Source organism: Argiope bruennichi, chromosome 6 (assembly GCF_947563725.1).
Source record: "Argiope bruennichi chromosome 6, qqArgBrue1.1, whole genome shotgun sequence".
Taxonomy (NCBI): domain Eukaryota; kingdom Metazoa; phylum Arthropoda; class Arachnida; order Araneae; family Araneidae; genus Argiope; species Argiope bruennichi.
Window position 1 is genome coordinate 34,903,217 of NC_079156.1, and position 22,614 is coordinate 34,925,830.

At 28.3% G+C, this 22,614-nt stretch overlaps 1 protein-coding gene across 3 annotated transcripts in view; it reads right to left on the minus strand.

Annotated features, from left to right (window-relative positions):
• LOC129972865 (calcitonin gene-related peptide type 1 receptor-like) overlaps positions 1–22,614 on the minus strand; it is a 275,995-nt gene that overhangs the window by 169,651 nt on the left and 83,730 nt on the right. For all 3 annotated transcript variants that reach the window (XM_056087165.1, XM_056087164.1, XM_056087166.1), the window contains exons 2-3: positions 9,452–9,618; positions 6,335–6,525 (exon numbers count right to left, since the gene is read on the minus strand). In XM_056087165.1, the coding sequence (XP_055943140.1) occupies positions 6,335–6,525; positions 9,452–9,618 (358 nt within the window). The remainder of the gene's footprint in view (positions 1–6,334; positions 6,526–9,451; positions 9,619–22,614) is intronic.

Consider the following 22,614-nt stretch of genomic DNA (forward strand, 5'->3'; position numbering starts at 1 on the left):
AGTAGAATTTTATTCCTTAAAGATGAATTAATTACTACTATAAATGCTGAACTTATAAACAATTATGACTTCATCCCAAGAAAATAGATCTACTCCACAAATAAAGTTTAAGCAGTTAATCATATTTTTCATAGCATTTTTCGATAACCAGATTTTTCGAATTATAAAGGAGCGACCATAACTTCGATTTCTTAGCCCTGAATAGTATCGAATTTTTATTCGATGTGACAAATTATCCGGAAATTTCCTTCTAAATAAGAAATTTGTATCAAAAATAAAATTAATTTAAATTCTCGTTTTTATACTTTGTTACATATATAAGTGATCAAAAGTATAAGATTGAAGATAGTAAAAATAATACAACATATATTTGTTCCATTTTGACTATTCGTACTTTTTCTTCTTCGGTTTTCTTTTTTTTTCTTTACCATTAATTATTTTTTCTCCTATTATTTTCTCACATACGAAATATACGATGTTTCAAAATAGTAAAAATGAAAATAATCGAAAACGAGATTTTGAATTTTGACATATTTTCGAATTTCAGACTTCTTTGATTTTGAAAATCATATTTTGAATTATATTTTATAGATATAATTGAAAATTGTGTCTAACTGTCTGTGAATAGTCTATAGTATCTATCTGTCTGTCTGAATAGTCTATAGTATCTATCTGTCTGTCTGAATAGTCTATAGTATCTATCTGTCTGTCTGAATAGTCTATAGTATCTATCTGTCTGTCTGAATAGTCTATAGTATCTATCTGTCTGTCTGAATAGTCTATAGTATCTATCTGTCTGTCTGAATAGTCTATAGTATCTATCTGTCTGTCTGAATAGTCTATAGTATCTATCTGTCTGTCTGAATAGTCTATAGTATCTATCTGTCTGTCTGAATAGTCTATAGTATCTATCTGTCTGTCTGAATAGTTTATAGTATCTATCTGTCTGTCTGAATAGTCTATAGTGAATAGTAATAGTCTATCTGTAAGTGCAATCAAAAAGTTGAGACAGACGGATGAAATATGTTTTATAGATCTTACAAAAAAAATTCGCATATTGCTCTTAAAATTTGGTCAAAGTCCATTTAAAGGAAATCTTTCTGTTTTGCGATTCGAGTACCAGCGAACTCCAAAATTACAAATCTTAAAGGGCTGGGAAGATAAAATTTGATACAAAGATTAAGGATCTAAATTCTTATTTTATGATATATTCTAGATAAAAGATTCTTAAACAGTTCAAATTTTTAAAAAAGAATCCCATCCTATTTTGATGACATCTCATTTCTTTCAGTTAGTGGATCACTATTTGCCTCAGTCCGATTTTAATGACCAGTTTCCATTTGTGTGATCATTGACATTGTATGTAGAGAAAATTCCACTGAAAGGTAATAAAATTACCTTACTAAATCTTACTAAAGTGGAAATTTAATAGTGGAATCTTACTAAAACTTTCGTTACATAATCTTCAACAATCACAACTGAAATATTGTTAAGGGAATAAAAGCGTGTTAATCTTCTTGTTGCTGAAAAATGGGGAAAAAGTAACTCTCTAGTTACAATGAGAAATCAAAGTGGGAAATCTCATTTGGTTTATGTAGATGAAGCAATATATCTAAAGTTTAATCAAAAAATTTCATACATATTTATTAATAACCACATCATCCAGACCACATTTTTGCCATAGCCACACAGTTTTAAGATAAGAGAATGATACCCTATAAATTAGCCCCATAATTTAACTTACTTATACAACTTAATAAACGGATAAGGCAGTCTGGAACATTGTCTCATCTCCAACAATTTCTGTCCCGTACATTATTGATATATTAATATTTCCTCTATGTATTTCATTAATATACCTCCCCTCCTTCCCTTTTACGTAAGAAGTTCGGCAATACTTTTGAAGGAAAAGCACCACGTGATTACAAACCAAGAAGATGGGCCGACTAACGACTGATAAAACCCTGATGGATGGACGTAATAACCGGCGAAGCAGTCCCACGTGCTCCCCCAGCACTTACTTATCGCGCATGTGGTTAGAAGCAGCACGATGTCGTTAGTATCAAGAAATAAAATACTGGATTTGCCAACTACTTTGCAACTCGGTTGTTTAAGAAGCAAGATAATTTTTAAACACGTTTGGGGGGAGCAGATATATATATAGACTATTAATTTTTATATTTATCTTGTTAGCGCAACGTTGTTGAAGTTTTATCCAAGGTACTTAAAGTAAGGGAAATGTAGGTTCGTTTGCATGCCTTATAAGCAATGAAGTATTTTCATCTTTTCCCTTATTGAAAATAAAATGTTCTATCACGAGAGACAATTTTTTTAGTATTCAATGAATCCTAAAATAAGACAAGATAATAAAATGAAAGTAATGGATTTAATACCAGTAATGGATTTTTATATATAATCATGATTAGTTTTCGACATAATCGAGCTCAACAATCGAATTTCGAATAGATTCAAACATATATCGATGAAGCAGGTTTCCTATACCTTCTCATAAAAAAGTAGCCATCACTGATCTAAGATATACCTTAACATGAATTCCTTAATTAAACATCCTTTGAAATTCATCATTGGCTATAAATTATTATTTTGGTATCCAAATCAGTTCGATTCAAGGAACAAATGAAAATATAAACCGTTTTTGTCATTAAAGGAAAATAACAGAACAAATGCAATAAAATATATTGCCCATCGAGATGATCAAATCATTACAAACTGAGAAATCTTGAAACATAGATAACGAGCCATTATTTTAGAATAGAGCTTTTGGAATTTGAATACTTCGATATTCCTGTTCTATATTTTAAAAGAAATTCAAAGAAGTTCTTTTTCTTTAAAAGAAAATTCAAAAAATTCCAAACTAATGAGTAACTTCAATTGAATGGTAAGGCCCATTTCGCATCACCACAATGTTCTTCGAAAAAGGAATCGGAAATTTGATCTACCAACATGACAAATGCCTGAAACTTCAAGCTAGTTATGACGAAAAATAACTTTACTTATATATAACTTTGGGTAATAAATGCATTTTATTCCCTAAAAAGTATCCAAAATTCTCTAAAGTTAAATTTGGACGTTATCTGGGATAAAAGTTATTGGTAGAAATCTAATAAATAAAATAATTCAGAGGAAGTGGTGTAGTTACGTGTTGGTAAAACTACAAGAAAGTAAGAATATTAAGATATATAAATGTATTTTGCTATAATTATTTGTTCTTTCACTATTCTTTTCAGGTTTTTCCCATTTATATCAATCTCAATTTAATGAGCATTATTTGTAGTGTGAATGTTAGAATGAAGAATTCTCCAGAAGATAATTTATAAAAAATAAATCCAGAGAATATTTTTTAAATATTTTTTATTAACTGATAAGTAAAACTACAGTTATCTGGAATATTTAATGAAAATTAGAAATAAATCCTTGAAAACTCTTAGGTCCCTTAAAAATAGACGAAATATTAAACTTTCTGAACTTGTCAAGGATAAAATATAGGAACTGATAATTATTTTGTAACTTGGTTTGATAGGTTAATAATTTATAAACACATTTGACACATTTATAGACCATTAATTTCTATATTTATCTTTTCAGAGAAACCTTGTCGAAGTTTCATCCAAAGTGTTAAAGTTCAGAAAAATATTGGGTAATTTAAGTGTCTTTATACTGTCATAATTTGTACCTGTGCGCTATTAATAATAAAAGTTTATATGATATTAGGAGTTGTCTACTGTCTGTCAACTACTACTGTATTAAGACAGCTTTTTTCTGCTCCTAAAAGGTTGTAAACATCTGATTTTTTGAACTTTAATCCGAGATTCTATTCGAGAGAATACATACCAGAATAGAATAAATATAATCAAAAATAATGGAACAATTAACTATTGAAATAAATTTCAATAAGATAAGGAGATGTAGCAAAATATATATTTAAAGTATATTCACAATTATTTTTTGCTTTTACAATTTTTTTCTGCTTTCTTCTTAATTTATACTGGTCACAATTTTACGAGTTGAAATCTATTCAATATGTGGTTTCGCATAGCTAAGTATGCCAAAAATGCTAAGTCGTCGAAAAAGTGCATGCACTTGTAAATAAGAAAAAAAAACCTATTGGCGATAAATTCAAGCTCCAGTTTAACTCTATAATCGGCAAATGGTGAAAAATTCTAGTAATTTTTTTTTAACTATGATACACATATTCAGTAAATATGATATGCATAATATATTTAATTATTCTAAGAAATTTTACTTCATTTATTTTAATTATTACCCATAAATCTGAGTACGAAGGTATATTTACACTATTTAAGTAAAGCATTTGGAGTTGTGAAGTCAATAAAAGTGAATGAAAACGTAACCATTGAGAGTCGATGAAAACATATGTTGCTTTTGAGTAAGTAGAAGGAGATTTCTGCCATATTATAAGCATTCTTCGCAATATGAAATTTAAAATGGAAATATATTTATAAAAATTAAAGACGGAAGATAATTATCAATTTTATATATTTATTGATAAGTAAAAATTACGATAACATGAAATCCCTGACAACTATTTAATTTTTTTCAAAAGAACTATGATATGAAACTTATGTTTTTACTGTAACTATTCATAACTTTAGCAGTACAAGCTTAACTTTTCTACTTCAATCAAAATTTAAAATACGAAGAGAAGACTTATAATTGAGCATTTTTAAATTTAACTTTCAAACATCTGATTTTTTTCTTTGCTTCATTTCAAAAAATTATATGGTAAAATTATACGAGGGGAGGATAAACAATATGTTTAGACTTTAATGGCTACTTTTATTACTTACTCTTTCTAATGTAAGAACACAACAAGAGAGTATAGTGCCGAACATCGAAATGTGGCGTGTTCCCGAGGTTACACAAAGTTCAACCCTACATTACAATGTGTAGATGTTTGGCTACATGTTTTTCCATTCATAAGCTTCATATGACTGTTCCAAAGAACAACAATAAGTCTTTGGAAATCCTTTTTTAAAGTTTTTTTTTGATAAAAATGCTTATAAAAGACCTATATATGACAAAGTGGTACCAGAATTAAATTTAACTGTAAAGGCGTGAAAAAGTACCAAATAATATCAAAATATTTTTTTGCATTGTAAAAAATACATTGATAAAAAAAAGACTTCTATTTTTATTGCAGAATTGTTATAATGTAAATTGTATTACTGGTATATTGTTTAATTCATAATGTAACCATCTGAAGCATTTAAATTTTTTTAAAAAAATTTCATGAAAAAATAATTAAAACTTTTTAAAATAATATTTTTACATTATACGAGGCAATTCAAAACCTACAGTTTTTTTATAAAAAATAAAATATATTTACGTCTCGACTTGGATTCGCAACTTAATATTTGGCAAACTTAATAATTATTTATCATTGAACTACTGAATGTCTCCTAGATAGAATGATTTGTGTTTTCAGGGCGATGACTCAGCTCTTGATCATGTACTCATATCAATTCTAAATCGTATTTAAAATGGTTTTTGTATGATAATAAATCTAGAGATTATTATGAGGAAAACTTAGGAGTTTGATTCATTTTCAATGATTTAAACATACATCTAACCCATCTTTGCATGGAGATGGAAATTTCCATTACAACATTTAGTGAACAAAAAATTATACTTAGAAGAGGTGTACAGTGAATTGGTTGTTGCTGGCAATTTTTTTTGGTTGTTGCAGTAACTTTTCCTTATTAGGACTATTGCGCAATAAGAAACGTAGCTGTCAAAAATATTTCAATCATTAAAGAGGGTTTGAGCTTGTCATTCCACTATTTGTTGTAGTTTGAAAAAATGTGCGATTTCTTGAATATTTTTTTAATAATTAAACTGAGAGTTTTTGCTTATAAAAGCGATATTGACTAGAGAAATTTAGAAAAGAGGGACACTGAATATTTAGTTCTGAGCTTAAAGTGTAAATTTGCCTGATGATGGATATTTCCATCAGACTGTTTAATTATTTCATATTATATATTTATACTAGGGCTTTTTCAAACATTTTTCTTTTAATATAGAGCATGAAGTATGATGAGCACCCTGATTTATTTTACAAAAAGAAATGACGCAAAGAAGGGTTAAAGTTTTTATATACTCTTTTTCATTAATTTTCAATGATTTATACTCTTTTTAATGAGAAGCAACTAATTATAAATAACTCCCTGCCAAAACTGGCAGGAGTTAATGATAGTTTAACAAAATGATAATTTCTGTCCTTAACAATTCTCTTATGTTGTCGTTTATAGATTTTATGCCAAGCTAAAATAATTGCCAAGTGAAAACTCCTTACCTTCTGGTGGTTGAGGATCTGTTTGCATTTTCCGGCAGCACTCTATGGCGGCTCTACAACATGCTATCCATTTCCGAGCAAATAGATCAGACTGGAAAGTGTCATACACAGGATGGCTGGTGTTGTCAGGATCAGCGACGCAGCTCGTGTTCGTGCTCATATCATACAGCAGACCGGTGTTGGGATTGTACCTGAAAATAGTGCATACAAATGGAGACATTGATCATTGGACTAAATAATAATGAATCATTATCTCAAATATTTATGGATCCCTTCGCCCATCAGATCCATCTTTCAGATGGACGTTTTTGATACATTTCATTTGCTGACGGAAACTAGGAATATTTGAGCTTTGAAAAGAACTGTTTTTTTCTATTTTGTCCTCTTTAAAAGGGGGGGGAGGGTCTCTAACCTACGGAAACATATTTTCGTTTATAAAAATTAAGAAAATAGTATTTAGTAAAATAATTTCGTTTATTTTTAAATGCAAAAGAAGACAAAAGTAATGACTGCTATGCTGATTTTAAGCAAGATTAAATATATAAATCTAAAGAATAGAAACATGTGCAGCTTCTAGAAACTTCTGATTAATAAGTACACGATGTTGCCAAGAATGTTAATGTTTCTTTACATTTTTATTCATATGATAATCTTTTTTAGCTTCCAGCGATTAAACCTCAGTCCACGTGCGTTTAATAATTTTTGAAATAAGAAGCAATATTTATTTGGTATAAGTTTCGTTATTTTTTCAATGTAGCAATATGCATATTTGAAAAGGTCAAAGTTTATCAAATCGATTTGTATTATATACTTCAACTTTTAACTGCAAAGAAATTGACTCCTACTTCTAAGAGTTGAATCATATAATAGATATCAATTTTTAATAACGCAAGTAATAAGAACCACTACGTTAATTTTTTTCTACATTTTTCTCTGGGGATTTTCTTTAAATGTCGATACCCATATATAAAATTCTTTTTATTGCAATCATATAAAATATGGCATTTAATATTTATAAGACTCACACCTTTTTTAAACATATTTAAATTTATTTTTGTACAGTAAATATTAAAAGACTATTTAAAATGATAAATAACATTTTTTTTAAATTTTCAGGTAGTATAATTATAATTTTTTAATTTTTTTATAATTTTGCTTTTTTTAAATTTTTGTTTCGAATAGACTAAAATGAAATAGGCTCAATGCACATGTTAAAAACTTACTCTTTTTATTAACTTACTTATTTTGAGCATACTAATTTGTGATAATGAACTTTTCCATTATACTATACAGCAGCTTATCAGTCTTCTTTAAAGAAACATATTTTCATCTGCTTTATAAAAAAGAGAACTTATTCTTTCTATATTTATAAAAATTTTACATCAGAGATATTTTTTACTTGAAAAATATCTTTTCGTATCTACAGCTCAAATTTTAACATCTTTTTTCGTCGACAACGTCTTGGTTCCTTTTGAAAAAATTTAAATCGCATTTTAATCTGTTTGCAACATAGCAGTTTTTTTAATAATTATTTTATCTCTTTTTTTTAATATTGAGATTTTTTTTCTCAAAACTCTTTACCAATGTAACAATAATATAAATTAGTGATTAATTTATCTTTAAAATTTTAAAATATTAAAATAGTGTACCTCCAAAACTCCATTCTTACAAATATGGAACACGGGAAATTAAAAGTGTTTAAAGAAACTCCTTATGGAAAATGAAAATATTTTTTGACAAAACCTCGTTGAAGAGTGCCATCCTTAAGGTGTAAATCGGAAACTAACACTTGTGGCATTTGACATTATATGGAAAGCGAGTATTGCATAAAATTAATGAAGTAATTAAGATATTGATTAAAAGGATAATTATACTAATAAGGATATTTATGTATTCTATGTATGTTATAGATTAGGAAAGCGATAATCTTTTAAAATTTTTAAGTTAAGATTTTTTTATAATTTTTTCAAATGAATTTTATTAATTAAAACCTGAAATTGATGAATTGGGATATTTTATATAATACAAGATTCTTTCTCTCTCTAAAAAAAATCAGAAACTCAAAATCTAATATCTGGACTGAACAAGATAAATTGAAGTACTTGAACACTTCAATGAATTACAATGCAAATCTTGGAATAAATTAATCACCGCAGAGAAGATTAAACTACTATGGAAAATTGCTGAACGAATTCAAGGACGGAAAGGTATTTCTTTCGACATTACAGGGAAAAAAAATCAAAGAAAATTATTAAATCGTAAATCTAATACTGACAAAAAATTTAACTGATAAACCTAAAAGAAGGCACTGTAAAAAGAAAAAATTAACTTCAGAATACTTTAAGTAATTAACTTTAATTAATTAAAGACGATTAAATTTTTACCTTAACTTGTTTAAAAATAAAATCCGGAAAAAATATCACAATTATATATAAAAAAATTAACACTCGCTTATGTGTATTCTGTACCCTATATATTACGGAACTTTAAATAGAAGCGAGAGAGCAGAAATTCCGAGATTATACTATTAACATTATTTTTTTTTATTTAATACCTACAGTAAACTAATAATTAAAATGAGCAATTTTTGAACTTCGAAGTGTTAGATTTAATTTTAATTATTTTACAGCAACAAAGCTTTTCTACGCCAATATAGAGTCTTTTATTTACTAAATAGTTTTGGAAATGAGATTGATTGTTGGAAAAAACAATTTAGATTATTAGATAAAACTAACATTTAATAATCTATCCCATAAATAAACTACTAATATAACAATAATCAAAACACTAATAAAGAAGTTCTTTATGATTATTTCTTATCATTTGAGATCATTTTTTTTTTCATAGAAAAATTTTACATATACTACTTGAACTATTCTCTTTTGAAAATGAATTTTAGCGCAATATCTAGTAATAATAATTAACTATTAAAATTATATTTTACCATCCAATTTTTTAATAATGTTTTTGCTTTCTGATATTATTAAACAATTCTATTCACAAGCTATAAAAAAAAGGACACGGACATTTCAAAATTAGCGAATTTGATCGTAATTACACTGTTCGTAACCTTAAAAATAAGACATTTTGCACATGATTTGGTAGCCATATTCTTACCTTAATTTCCTCTCTGGGCTTACAAAAGCAAACGACGGTAGATAGACATAACAACGAGCGCATGTATCCAACTTGTAGTCTTCGAAATTGAGACCAAAGCCGCGCTCGGTACGGCATTTAGGAACCACTTCCGTCAGATTTTCGCCTAGTATTGCGGAAATAGACACCTGGGAGAAAAATTAAACTTCAGAAAATCTTTGTTTTTAAGATAGTGTTTAAAATATATCTATAAAGCACAATTCTTTGAATCTAACTTTCTTCTGATTCGTAATATAGCAATCTTTAACTATACAATCAATATAATTATACAGATATGATATGGATAAAACCCCTATGTCATATTTTCACATTTCCTGATTTATAAAGTGCAGATTACAAATTTTTTGCAATTTATAAAATTGTGATTATTAAATTTTTCATGTAATTTTGCTTTAAAACGAATGTATCCGAAAGATATAAATTAAGAGAGAAATTCCGTATATCTTTTAACATTGATATACTGCATACACTTTTGAAGTCAAGACTGCAAAATATTGCGTAATTCAAATAAGCAAAAATATAGCAAATTATATATATTTATTAACATAGCCTTATACATATGTATATAAATACATATTTCAAATGTTAGCAAATGATTTTCAGCATAAAAAGCAACACCTCTACTGAGGTTAAGATGAAAATTTAGAGAAAAAACAATGCAATAAAACAGTATATATTTGAAAATGATAATTATATTGTTATTCAAACTTAGAGGGAACAAACAATGCAATAAAACAGTATAAATATGAAAATACTTATATTATTCTTCGACGAAATGTAGTTATATAGATTTGACTTCTGTAGAAACAGTAAGTCTATTTGGGATTCTTTTAGAGATAATGTTCCGATTTGAGAGAAGTTCAACGGAGTTTTTGACTTCAAGGTTCTTAACCTCCGGACGGTTGAATAAAGTAATAGCATTACAATGTATCCGATTACTTAGCAAGTAATTGTTCTTAAATGAATAAAGGATTCACTTAGTAGGTAACATATTACTAATTAATAGGGGGAAACGAAGAGATTTTTAAAGACTTGAGTCAAACATAATCGTATTTTTACCTCTATGAATTCGTATCAATTATATATATAGTAATCACACATTATTATTAATAAATAATTTCCATTGAAACTTTTCTTTCATTATAACATTTCCGAATTCAGTGTCGCAACAGAACGATAAAGAAAAGTAAAATCTCAATTTTATGCGTCGAACACAACTACTTCTTCAGAAAAAAAACTTTATTCAAAGATGAGAAGAATAAAACCCATTATGGAAAAAATCTTGAGGCTTAGTGTACATGGATCAAAGGATCGGCATATTCTAAGCCTGATAAATCTAGAGATTTATGCCCCTTCACTTATGTTGGGTGTGTCCTACCCACCTTGTGAAACCCACCATCAGCTTAGATCTAAATGGCATATGCTTAGTAATAATCTCAGAGAGATTATTCTCTGGAATTTTGTTAGAATTGTCTATTTATTTAAAACTTCTAACTCTGCAGTAAATAAAAATTATAGAAAAGAAATTGAAATCCTAAGCAAAATGAATAGAAAAGGAATAGTAATTATTTAAAAATATCTATATAAAATATATAAATGGATAAACTTATTTACTTTTCATAAGGAATATCACACTTGAAATATTCCGAATTTAAATCCAATCGTTGACCAAGAATTTAAAAAATATGCTTACGTGGCATGCAAAAGCATTCTTATAGAAATTAACGATTATTTTAGAAAGAGCTTTATGAAATTAAAGCAAATATCTAGTCAAAAATTATGTTTCCAACATTAATACTGAATTTTCTTTTTCAAATTACGAATCGCTTTTGTAATTAATTAACCTTTTTTTCCCCGCTAAAATTAATTTGTCCCTCCTTTACAATTCAACTTAGTTAACCGACAGTCCTACCTAGTTTTTCTAATTAACCAGGAGAAGTCATCTCTCCAAAACATTCCCAAATACTTCCTAATAAAGGCCGTTATTCCCGCATAAAACCTTAGAGTAAGCTCTTGGGCCGTGGTGGCCTGGTGGTAAGATCTCGGCTTGTGAGCCGTAGGGTTTCAGGTTCGAGACTCCATTCCACCGAAGAACCGTCGTGTAAGGGGGTCTGTTGCACGATAAATCCGTCAGGGCCAAACGTCATCCCGTTGGTGTGGTGAGGGGGGTGCCAGCTCAGGTATCGTCCTTGTCATCTGACCGAAGTTCAAAATTACGAGGTCCGTTCCAAAATAGCCCTAGTGTTGCTGTAAACCGGACGTTAATATAGCTAACTAACTAGAGTAATATCGTGAACATCACGAGTGCTCAAATTTTTATTTTTACTGTCCCACATACAAGAATTGTTAACTTCATAACACAATAAATAAAACCGATTATGCATTTTGGAGTTTTTTTTTCAATCCATTGAAAACGAAATTACATATGTAATAAGATCGTATAGCAAATTTTATTTATTATAGCCGCTATGCTTTTTTGTTATCGCGTTTATATGCATGCAGAAATGCAGACCAAGAGAGGGTAAATTGATTAATTTTATCTGAAATTTAATTTCTCTCATCAACCTGTTCGCCATACTCTTCTAATTAAATCTATTATGTAAAAACTGATATTCATGTACATCCCCTCCCAAGGAATTACATTACTTTTAAGGACCATATTGTAACAGATATCAAAATTGTGTTCTTTACTACCCTTAAATTTATTCTGTTTATTGAGTGTATATACCAGCGTACTAGAGTCAAATTTTATGATATTGCAATGCCATAAGAAATGTAACTGCCTTGATAATCTAACTTTCGAAATATTTCTATTTTTATTTACCATTAAATTATCAAATATTAAACGGTATTGTTCTTCTTTAGCTTTCTATAATAGAAGAAAATCAAGTGATTAAAGATTTGACGGATGAAACAAAACGTGAATCTAAATTGACAAAATTTGAATTTTTAGTTAAACTATGAGATTTATTGTTAAAAATTGATTAAAAAATTATGTTTTTAAATTGAAAAAATTTAGAAAAATAAAATATGGCATTTAAATTGCCATCAATAAAAACCTAATATTTTTATACTAAAAATATTTTTTTAAAATCATTACAGCACAATATATTGTGGTAAGCTATTAAGAGAAACACAAAAATTTAATTTAAAATTTAATTTAATTTTAAAATAACTTTGAAATATATATTGCCAATCTACAAGATACATGTGAACCCAGTTTGGGGGTTCAGTTTAGTTTAGTTCAGTTATATTAACGTCCCGTTGTAAAGCAACACTAGGGCTACATTGGGGCGGACCTCGTCATTTTGAACCGCAGTCAGATGACGAGGACGACACCTGAGCTGGAACCCCCCTCTTCACACCACACCAGCGGGAGGACGCTTCGCATGACGGATTTAACGTGCAACAGACGTCACACGACGGTTCTTCGTTGGAATCGGGTTTCGAACCTGAAACTCTACGGTTCACAAGCCGAGACCTTACCACCAGGCCACTGCGGCCTACCAAGTTTGGGCGATGAGGTTAAATGGTATGATCTGAAAATTACCAATAAACTCATTCTTTTTTATTAATAGTAAACATCTTCAATTGAATTCTGTCTCGCAACCGTATATAGAACGGATAGTGCTAAAAATGCGTTAGAAATTCATAAAATTAATGCAAATTTCATCCGCTTAGCTCAAAGAACATTTTAATTATCACATCCACAGATAGACATAATTCCAAAAATGTGTCCTTCAATCTCTTGGAAATCTGAAACGCAAATTCTCGGGTGTGACTTCCTTTGACGATTTCAATACTTTCTCTTTGTAATACTTCTTACACCAGAAAGTAGATAGAAAATATTTGAACATTATACAACTTCCAAAAAAATAATAAACCATTTTATTTAATCCATCGAAACAGCAATCAAATTTACGACTGCATACAGTCATGCTTCCAAAAAATCTTCCATTACACTCTTGAATGTTTTTCTTGGGGAATAAAACTCAAGACTAATATTTTTCAATTTGTGCAAGAGCATCCTATTCACGGATTCTCGAAGAAAAGTCTCATCTTAAGCGGCTTTAACCCTCGTGGCCTCGATTTTATGAGCTCAAGACCTTCTGCTCTGAATACTCAAGATTCACCCACATTGAAAACGAACGAATGGCGGAGCGTAATTTTGGGGGCAGGACAAAGACTCCCTTTTGGATAAGTGGATTCCAGATTCTTTTTTCTGCACGTTTATTGGATGGATGAATTTTTTTTTATTTGTTTTGATCATCGAGGACAAAATGCACAGACTTGTAGGAGAGTTAAAAAAGGTTGCAGACAATAAGTTTTGGAGGACATTGAGAAAGTTTTAGAGTGCTTATCGATAAGAAGAATACATAAAGATTGATTTTGGAGTTCTTTTGTTATTCTTTCTGAGATTTAAGATACTCGAGTTTTATAAAATGGATAACTTGATAAAATATTTTTATAAATAGGTATTTGCCGATTTCTATTTTTTATCATGTGAAAATACATTTTATGCAGGAGATCTGTAAGACAAAAAATTATGCTTTATTTGTATTAAGCAGTATAATCTTAAAAATATTGTTATCATAAAACAATTATTGATATGTACTTCTATATTTACTTCGTTTTTCAAATAGTTTAAGAATTTCCTCAGGGCAGTTGTCATGGTTACCAATGTGTTACTAAGATTTTTTCATCAAATAAAATACTGTTTTTAGCAAAAAGTCCTTGTATTTACACTAGAATGACGTTTTATTCCTTTTTTTTTTCAAAAATAATTCATGTGTCTTGAATAACCGCATATAATTGAGAAAAATTTTGAAATTCTTAACTTATTTTTTCGTGAAATTAAAAAAAAAAAAAAAAAAAATTAAAATGCGCTAAATGGATGTTTTATGAATTAAACAATATTCCAGTGTCACAACTCACATTATAATAACTATGACATTAAAATAAAAGTCCTTTTCTACCAATATATATTTTTCTACAATACAAAAATAATATTTTGATATTTTTAAAGATAGAAATATTCATATAACAGACATCTTAGTATTTTTCCAAGTTTCATGTTTAAGTCTAATTTTGTACCGCTATTGGAATATAACAGTCTTCTCTATAAATCAAAAAGCAAATAGAAATGAATTTCCAAATACTCACTGTTTCTCTTTGGAACAGTCATGTGAATCTTACAAGTGGAAAAATACATGTAAACAACTTGTTACGAGATGCACTGTAGCGTTGAAATAGAATTATAAACAAATAATTTTTAGCATTTTTTTCTCAAAAATAAAGTTTGCATACGCATTAAAATTTAAAATTGTCTTGGCATTAAATTTAAAAGTCTGCATTTGCATTTAAGCTTAATATTAAAAATGAACTTGCTTTTTAAAATAAAGCTTTACAGAAAAATGTAATTCTTTCTACTACTTTATTAGGACATTTAAAGGAAAAGACTAATAAACTGTTGTAAACGCCCTTATAAATGTACTTTTATACCATATCGACATCACCAGAGGTAATAAATAATATAAATTACCTTTCCATATATGTTCAAATAGTTAGCATTAAATGATAGCGATTTGCTTTTATAATTCATAAGGACTATTGCATTTCCCTCAATAGTTATATTAGCGAAATATATACAGACATAAGTATATTAATGACACCACAGAGATAAAAATATATTCCCATCAGAGTAATAATTTAACTGTAACTGCTTTCGGAAGATTGGCTGGTAGAAATATCAATTCGCTTTCCTTTTTGTGTTTGCATTTCCATCTTGCTCTATCGTTGTAAAATGCATCTAATCCTCCAAATATGTATATTATTTACTCTCATTTTGTTCGATTCTGATGATTATTCCTGGTAGATAACGTTTATCATAGCACGCGTTTATCATAGCATTAGTTATATTAGTTCCAATAGGAAAATAAATGGTTGTTGCTATTTAAATTGCACATAAATTATATATAAAAATGTATCTGAAGTAAATTTGATAATTTTGAATCATCTATCCTTGAAGCGTAAAATTTATATAAGAAATTTATGACAGATAAATATATAAAATTTATATCATATGTATTAATGCATTATACACATAGTTTAATAGACTAAAAGCACAATGATTTCCAGTCAAAAGTGACTAAAATCCTTTTTAAAAATATTAAATATAAGAAATTTATGACAGATAAATATATAAAATTTATATCATATGTATTAATGCATTATACACATAGTTTAATAGACTAAAAGCACAATGATTTCCAGTCAAAAGTGACTAAAATCCTTTTTAAAAATATTAAATATAAGAACTTTATGACAGATAAATATATAAAATTTATATCATATGTATTAATGCATTATACACATAGTTTAATAGACTAAAAGCACAATGATTTCCAGTCAAAAGTGACTAAAATCCTTTTTAGAAATATTAAATATAAGAACTTTATGACAGATAGTTATGTATAATTTAATATCATATGTATTAAAGTATGGTATGTATGATTTAGTAAACTGAAGTCACAATGATTTCAAGTCAAAAGTGTTTAAAATCATTTTAACCTTTAAAGGGCCATATTTTTCTAGTCATAATATTTTAAAATATTTTTAGGCTTGAAATTAGAATAAAAAAAAGGTATTCATTTTGCTTATTAAATAAATTTAATTTAATTAATTAATTTGGTTAATTAATAATTAAGTGACAAACCAAGATGCATCATTTTGTGTGGGATAAAGAACTAAAGCATCTAAGTTTCAGTCTTTCTAAAAACATTTGTCAGAACTTATGCCAACCTACAAAATTTCATACAAAGATTGATAAATTTGGTGGGAAGCATACTTCCCAAGGCCTTATAAAAGGTAAAAAAAGCATTAAATGTTCAGCATTAAACATTAAAAAATATTTCATTACAAAATTAACAGTAATGCCGCTTTGTAAAGAATTTAGTAATTTCGAACTACATCAGTCGAAGAGAACTCCTGATCACCCTCCCCTCAACTTCATCCTCGAAACCGTCATATTACTGCAATGAATTGACGTTTCACCAGTGACTTCAGATACAATTAATACACAATAATATTTGGTTGAATTGGAATTCCAGGCTGTAAAGGCCCAGCCACTCTGACGAGATTTTATACTTAAAAGTCTACAGCCATACAAATTGCAATAAATGAGCATTGAAAATTAAAATCAATTTGTTATTCATTAATATATATTTCTTTTATATGTAAAATTAAAGTCAAACAGTTTTTTTTAGATGTTATTTCCACTTTAGTGTGATATTCTAAATTTTTATACGTACATTGCGAGCATAAACAAAAAAATTATATAAAATTTACTTTATCACAAAACAGATATTTGAACGTATTCAGTGCATTCATTCATCTAAAATAGGGTCTAATAATTCTTTCATTTAAGTGAAGTTTCATCAAAAATTCCTCTAGGCCGTGCATCGGCCAATAACTTCGACTGGTAGAACTTCCTAATTAATGAACAAGTACAAAACCGTCTGGACTCAATAAGTCTTCACGCTTGTTAATGAGTGTTTACTTTTGCCAACGCTGCCCCTGCTCGTTATTAGTGCGTAAACTTCTGACCTACTGTTCGGCGTTTCAATTTTTAGACTAATAATCTCGAAGAGATTAAAACTGCTCATCATTATTAAAGTTAAATATAGTGGAAGACATGTACGTAAAATTTGTGGCTGTGTTACTCTCGACTTGTATATTTCTACATAGAACTGACATATTTTATATAAGATCATAAATTGAAATTTTTTATCGTTGATAAAAAAAATCGCATTTCTTATAGCCATTAATAAAACCAATTAATTTTTATTAATTAACGAATTATTTCATAAAATGTCAGATTTTTTGACATAATTGCTTTTAACTTTGTTTTAATAAAGTTAACATAACTTGAGAAACATCATCTGAATTCTTATTTTTAAATCTGAATATATATCAGTTGGACGTCAGTTTAATAATATATATATATTAAAATCTTAAAACGTCAATTTATATAACTATGGGGGGGGGCCTTTTATGTACAAAATGAGATGATTAAACTGACGTCTGTTTACATCGCAATACACGTACAGAAGGACAAAATTTGTTTCCCTTCAGTGGTTTTACTATGAGATTTTGATACAATTTCTTTGCCACGTAAAAAAAGAAGTGGGTAGAAAAATAAATCTAAAGTGTCTTTAAAAGAATGTTGTAAACATCAGGGATTTTTAACCCTTCACTTAGAGCATGAGAAAATGCTAAAGTCAACAGTTTTATAAAGAATTAAATAAAAATGTGGAAATCGGATCAGGAAATAAAAGATCATTTTAGTATGAATTTAATATAGACAAAATTAAGATAAAAAATTGGAAAATAATTAGGATTTAAATCTGATTAAAAGATATTATTACATATATGCGTGACCTATTAACTAAAGAATAATCATAATTTAATAAAATAAATTATTCTTAATTATATTCAAATTTTCATAGACTTTCCCTAAATATTTTTTGTTATATGTGATGCATATTCCCCACTTTTTTCCCAGTTTTGAAACACATGCCATTTTTTAGCAAGACTTTAATAATCATTAACTTTTACCATTTTTCTCTGACGATGGAGAACGTTTATCCCACAGACATTTCTTCAAATTCACGAAAAGAAAAATCACACGGGGGCTAAATCTAGGTTTTAAGAAGGATGGGGAACATATACGACATTGAATTTTAGAAAGATATTGATGATATTTAATAATTCTATCAATAAATAACAGAAATTAAGTTCAAACTTAAGCAACGAGAATAAATTCAGTGCAAGAATGGAACGATGTTAACTTTATAGGATTAAAATAAAAAAAAGTAAAAAGTAAAGTAAAAAGTTCAATGACAGGATTTTAAAATAAGGAAATTTATATGCAATTGTTAATACTTTTAGTTTCAATCAAAATTATCATATCTGTGAAAAAATTATCGAACCAATTTGAAGGTTGAGTAATTTGATAAAAACCTCAAAAACAAAAAAATCATGTCTGCAATAAAGGAGGGTCTGCAAATAACAAAAGAATATATTAATAACAATTTATTTCAATATTTTTAAGTAAAGATTCATTGCTTAAGCAACGATATATCGTCGTTCAACATTAAAAAAGTTAAAAATCGTCTAGTTCAATTTATAATCTTACTTCAACTCATAACCACTTTATAAAATAAAAAGATGTTATTTATTATGATATGTTGTATAATGATTATAATAATATTAATCTTGTAAAATTAAATAATTAATATTATTAAATTAAGATTATTATAATATTTTATAAATGTTCATATTTATATTAAAATTATTAGACATAAAAGTGTTTCAATCCAGAATGACGTCATGTAAAATAGATAGAAGCGAATAAATCATCAGAAAAACTGGATATAAGTATAAAATGCATTAACAGAATGCTATCGTGCTATTTTGATTAGATTAGTTAGTGTAATAATTAGTTAATCGGAATGTAATATGATGGGAACGGAACAAATGGAAATGATTTTGCGGCCATTAAAGCGTTACATTTCCCTTATTCTCTAGATTAACGTGATATAATACACTAATAGAACATCCGGAATTAAGAGATATTTTAGACTCAAGTTTGTTAATGCCTGTTAAAAGCTTTTATTACGAATTAAGCAGATTTGAGTTTGGTCTATGGACTAAACTGAAAGGCATTTCTTAGTGAAATCCTAAGAATATCCGATTTAGATCTAGATTTTCAAGATTACATCGTTTTCGCAATGTACAAAAACTATAATTTCAGCACATATTTCACAATTTTGAACTAAAGTAGATTAAGAATAAAACACTCAAAACGGGGCTCCATTCTACAAATTTTCATGCCACACCAATAAAAAAAAAATTAACTCGATGAAATCAACCAGCAGTAGCGAGTATTTGATTGAACCGGGTAAAATGATTTGATTTGATTTATAAATTTACAATAGTTGCTTTTTGCCTAAAGACTTTTTTCTAATGTTAAATATTATCTTGGGGAAAAAAATCCAACCTTTTTTTTTAGATAGATGGTTGTAGTGGTCGATATCTCGTAAAGTGTAGAACAAACAATTTTATATTTATGTTGGTTGGAAAGGTGACATTTTGCACTAAAGAAATCTTTTGCTGTTTTTTATTTGTTTGCTCTATTCAGTTGCGAGTCACAGGGCGTTAAAAATGGAAGCCAACAAAGAGAAAATTCGGTCATTTTGCAGTTTTTCCATCGATTCCGTTGAGGCATTTTTGATGTTAAAGGTGATGATGAACATGATAAATCGAATTACCATCTGCGAAGTCTTGGCCAAATGGAATGAAATCAACCCATTCCTTAAACGGATGGTCGCTGGGGATGAGAAATGAGTCGCATGCGACAACATTGTGCGAAAACGATCGTAGCCAAAACGCGCTGGAGCAGCTCAAACGGTGACCAAACCAGAACTAACGTCTAGGAAAGTTCTGCAGTGCATTTGGTGGCACTGGAAAGAAATAATTTATTATGAATTGTTTTCATAAGCCCAAACACATAAATCCGGATCTCTACTGTCAACAACTGGACCGTTTGAAGCTAGCGATTGACTACAAACGGCCAGAATTGGTAACAGAAGAGGTTTTTGTGCTCCACCCGGACAATGTCATCAGGATGCGCAAATCTATAGTAACTTGCCAGACTACGGAAGCTTGGTTGGGAAATTTTGATGCATCTACCATATAGTCCACACCTGGCACCAAGCTATTATGTTTTCCTTGCATTGCAAAACATTCTTAGTGATAAGAAAGCGGAATCAAGATAAAAATGTGAAAATCGATTACTAGAGTTTTTCGCCAATAGGGACCAAGACTTCTATGGAAGAGGCATTATGAAGCTATCTTTAAAATGGCTGCAATTATAGAGTAAAACGGCGCATATTTGACCAAAATTGATCATCCGAAACGTGTCAAATAAAATCTTGAATTTCAGATAAAAATTATGGATTTAAGCTCAGCCTTTATTTTAAACAAGACAATTAATTAGCCTTTTGGCCTTAAACACCAAGTAAAAGCTTCACATCTGCACAGTGGTTACTAAGTTATATTGTATTTTTACACAGTAGTTATATTGTATTTTTTGCATCTATCGTATTTGTAAACAAATTTTTTTATTTAAATGCACAATTTTCTCCGAAAAATTCGTTTATAAAAGGATTTTAAGTCTGACTCGCAGTTAAATGTATTTATTACTTTAATTATGAAAGAACACAATTGGATTCTCCCGTTTAATTTGCATTCTTTTTACTACTCTGCAAGTATTTTTAACAATCAAAAATAAATAAATAAAACTTCAAAATAATGCACCGTCTTGAATAGTGAGTGAGAGTCTCCATTCCAGTGCAAAGGATTAATATCTTAAATATCTCATTTCTATGCTCTTCTGAAGGACCCTAAGAAATACTTCTTTAGAGAGTAGAGTTTTTTTTTTTTTCGTGAAATGAACTATTCTCAGTTTCGAACGCACACATATATATAATTCCTGCACAATCATGATGAAGAAAAGTAGGTTTAATGTTGAAATTTATCAATGTGAAGATCTAAAAAAAGTATACACAATGTTTACTCATTTCACAAAACAAATTATTAACCAAATAATTGTATAAATAAATAAAATATAAATGGATAAATAAAATATTAATAGCTACAATTTTTAAAGGAACACAGCGTTTAAGTTATTTCTTGAATTCTGTATTAAGTAACTCGGGTTAAGTTATACATTCGCCTCTAAAACGGAAATAGTTTCATTATTCGATTAACAGCAGAATAATTGAAGGGGGAAAAAACTCCAAGTGTATTCTACAACAGAAACTAATTAAAACTTAAATACAGATTAAAAGCAGATCGGATTTGTATACATAATACATTTAATTATTTAACCTTGTTTATTGAGTTTCCATAATTAATTCTAAGCGAATAAAGTGCAAGATGAAAGACTTAAGTCTGACTTAAAGAGAAGTAATTTAATTCAATTAAGTCTCTTTGTATGCAGAAAATGAAAATCTTTCATTACCACTTCAAAAGCTTTTATAATACAGCCATTTAGATTCTCAACATACATTTAGCAAACATAGATCAACTGTTTGAAATGAGCAACACATGAAAATTGTCATGTGTTGCAAATGAAATTGATTTTTTTTAATTAATGAGCAACACATTAAAAATAAAAGTTCGTTTTCTATTTTTACGAACAAATCTGTTCGTCATTTAAGTTCGGAAATCGAAAATCTACTCGCAAACTTTAAGTTAAATTCATCTCTACAACTTTATGAATAGTTCCTTTAAAATAAACATCTTTAAAAAATTGTTTTCTATATTGGAATATTTACTTTTAAATGTTTAATATTACCAAAAAATTTCCGTATTACTTTATAAAACTTTATTATTTTCAAACGATATGCTTCTCTTACAATTCAAGAATGTCATGGCTTGTTCGTATAGAATTTCCGCATTATTTAATAAAACGTTATTATTTTCAAACGATGTTTCCCTTACAATTTAAAAATGTCATGTCTTGATCGTATAAATCTCCGTATTAGTTAATAAAGCGCTGTTATTTTCAAACAATGTTTCTCTTGAAATTCAAGAATGTCATGGCTTGTTCGAATAGAATTTCTGTATTATTTAATAAAATGTTATTATTTTAAAACTATAGTTCTCTTACAATTCAAGCATGCCTTGCTATGTCCGTATAGAATTTGCAAAGAAATGATATTCAGTTATAGATGAATTTTAATGGAAGTGCATGCATTCTTTAACTGAAATATAGCAAAGCATGCTAAAATAAATATTTCAAAAATAATCATACGAAAAAATATTGAGAAATTTTTCTACATTTCACTCAAACTGGTAATCAATGTTCAAAAACGTCTTATATGCATATAACTTAGATAAAAAAAAAATCTTTGCTATTTAAAAAATTATTCCAAAGTATAACTTACCGACCAGTAAAATATTTTTTCCTGGGGAAATGAATAGTAAAATTGTTAAAGAAAATAAGTTATCAGATAAGGTCACATATAATATAAGGTGATTTTGTTATCACTTAAATA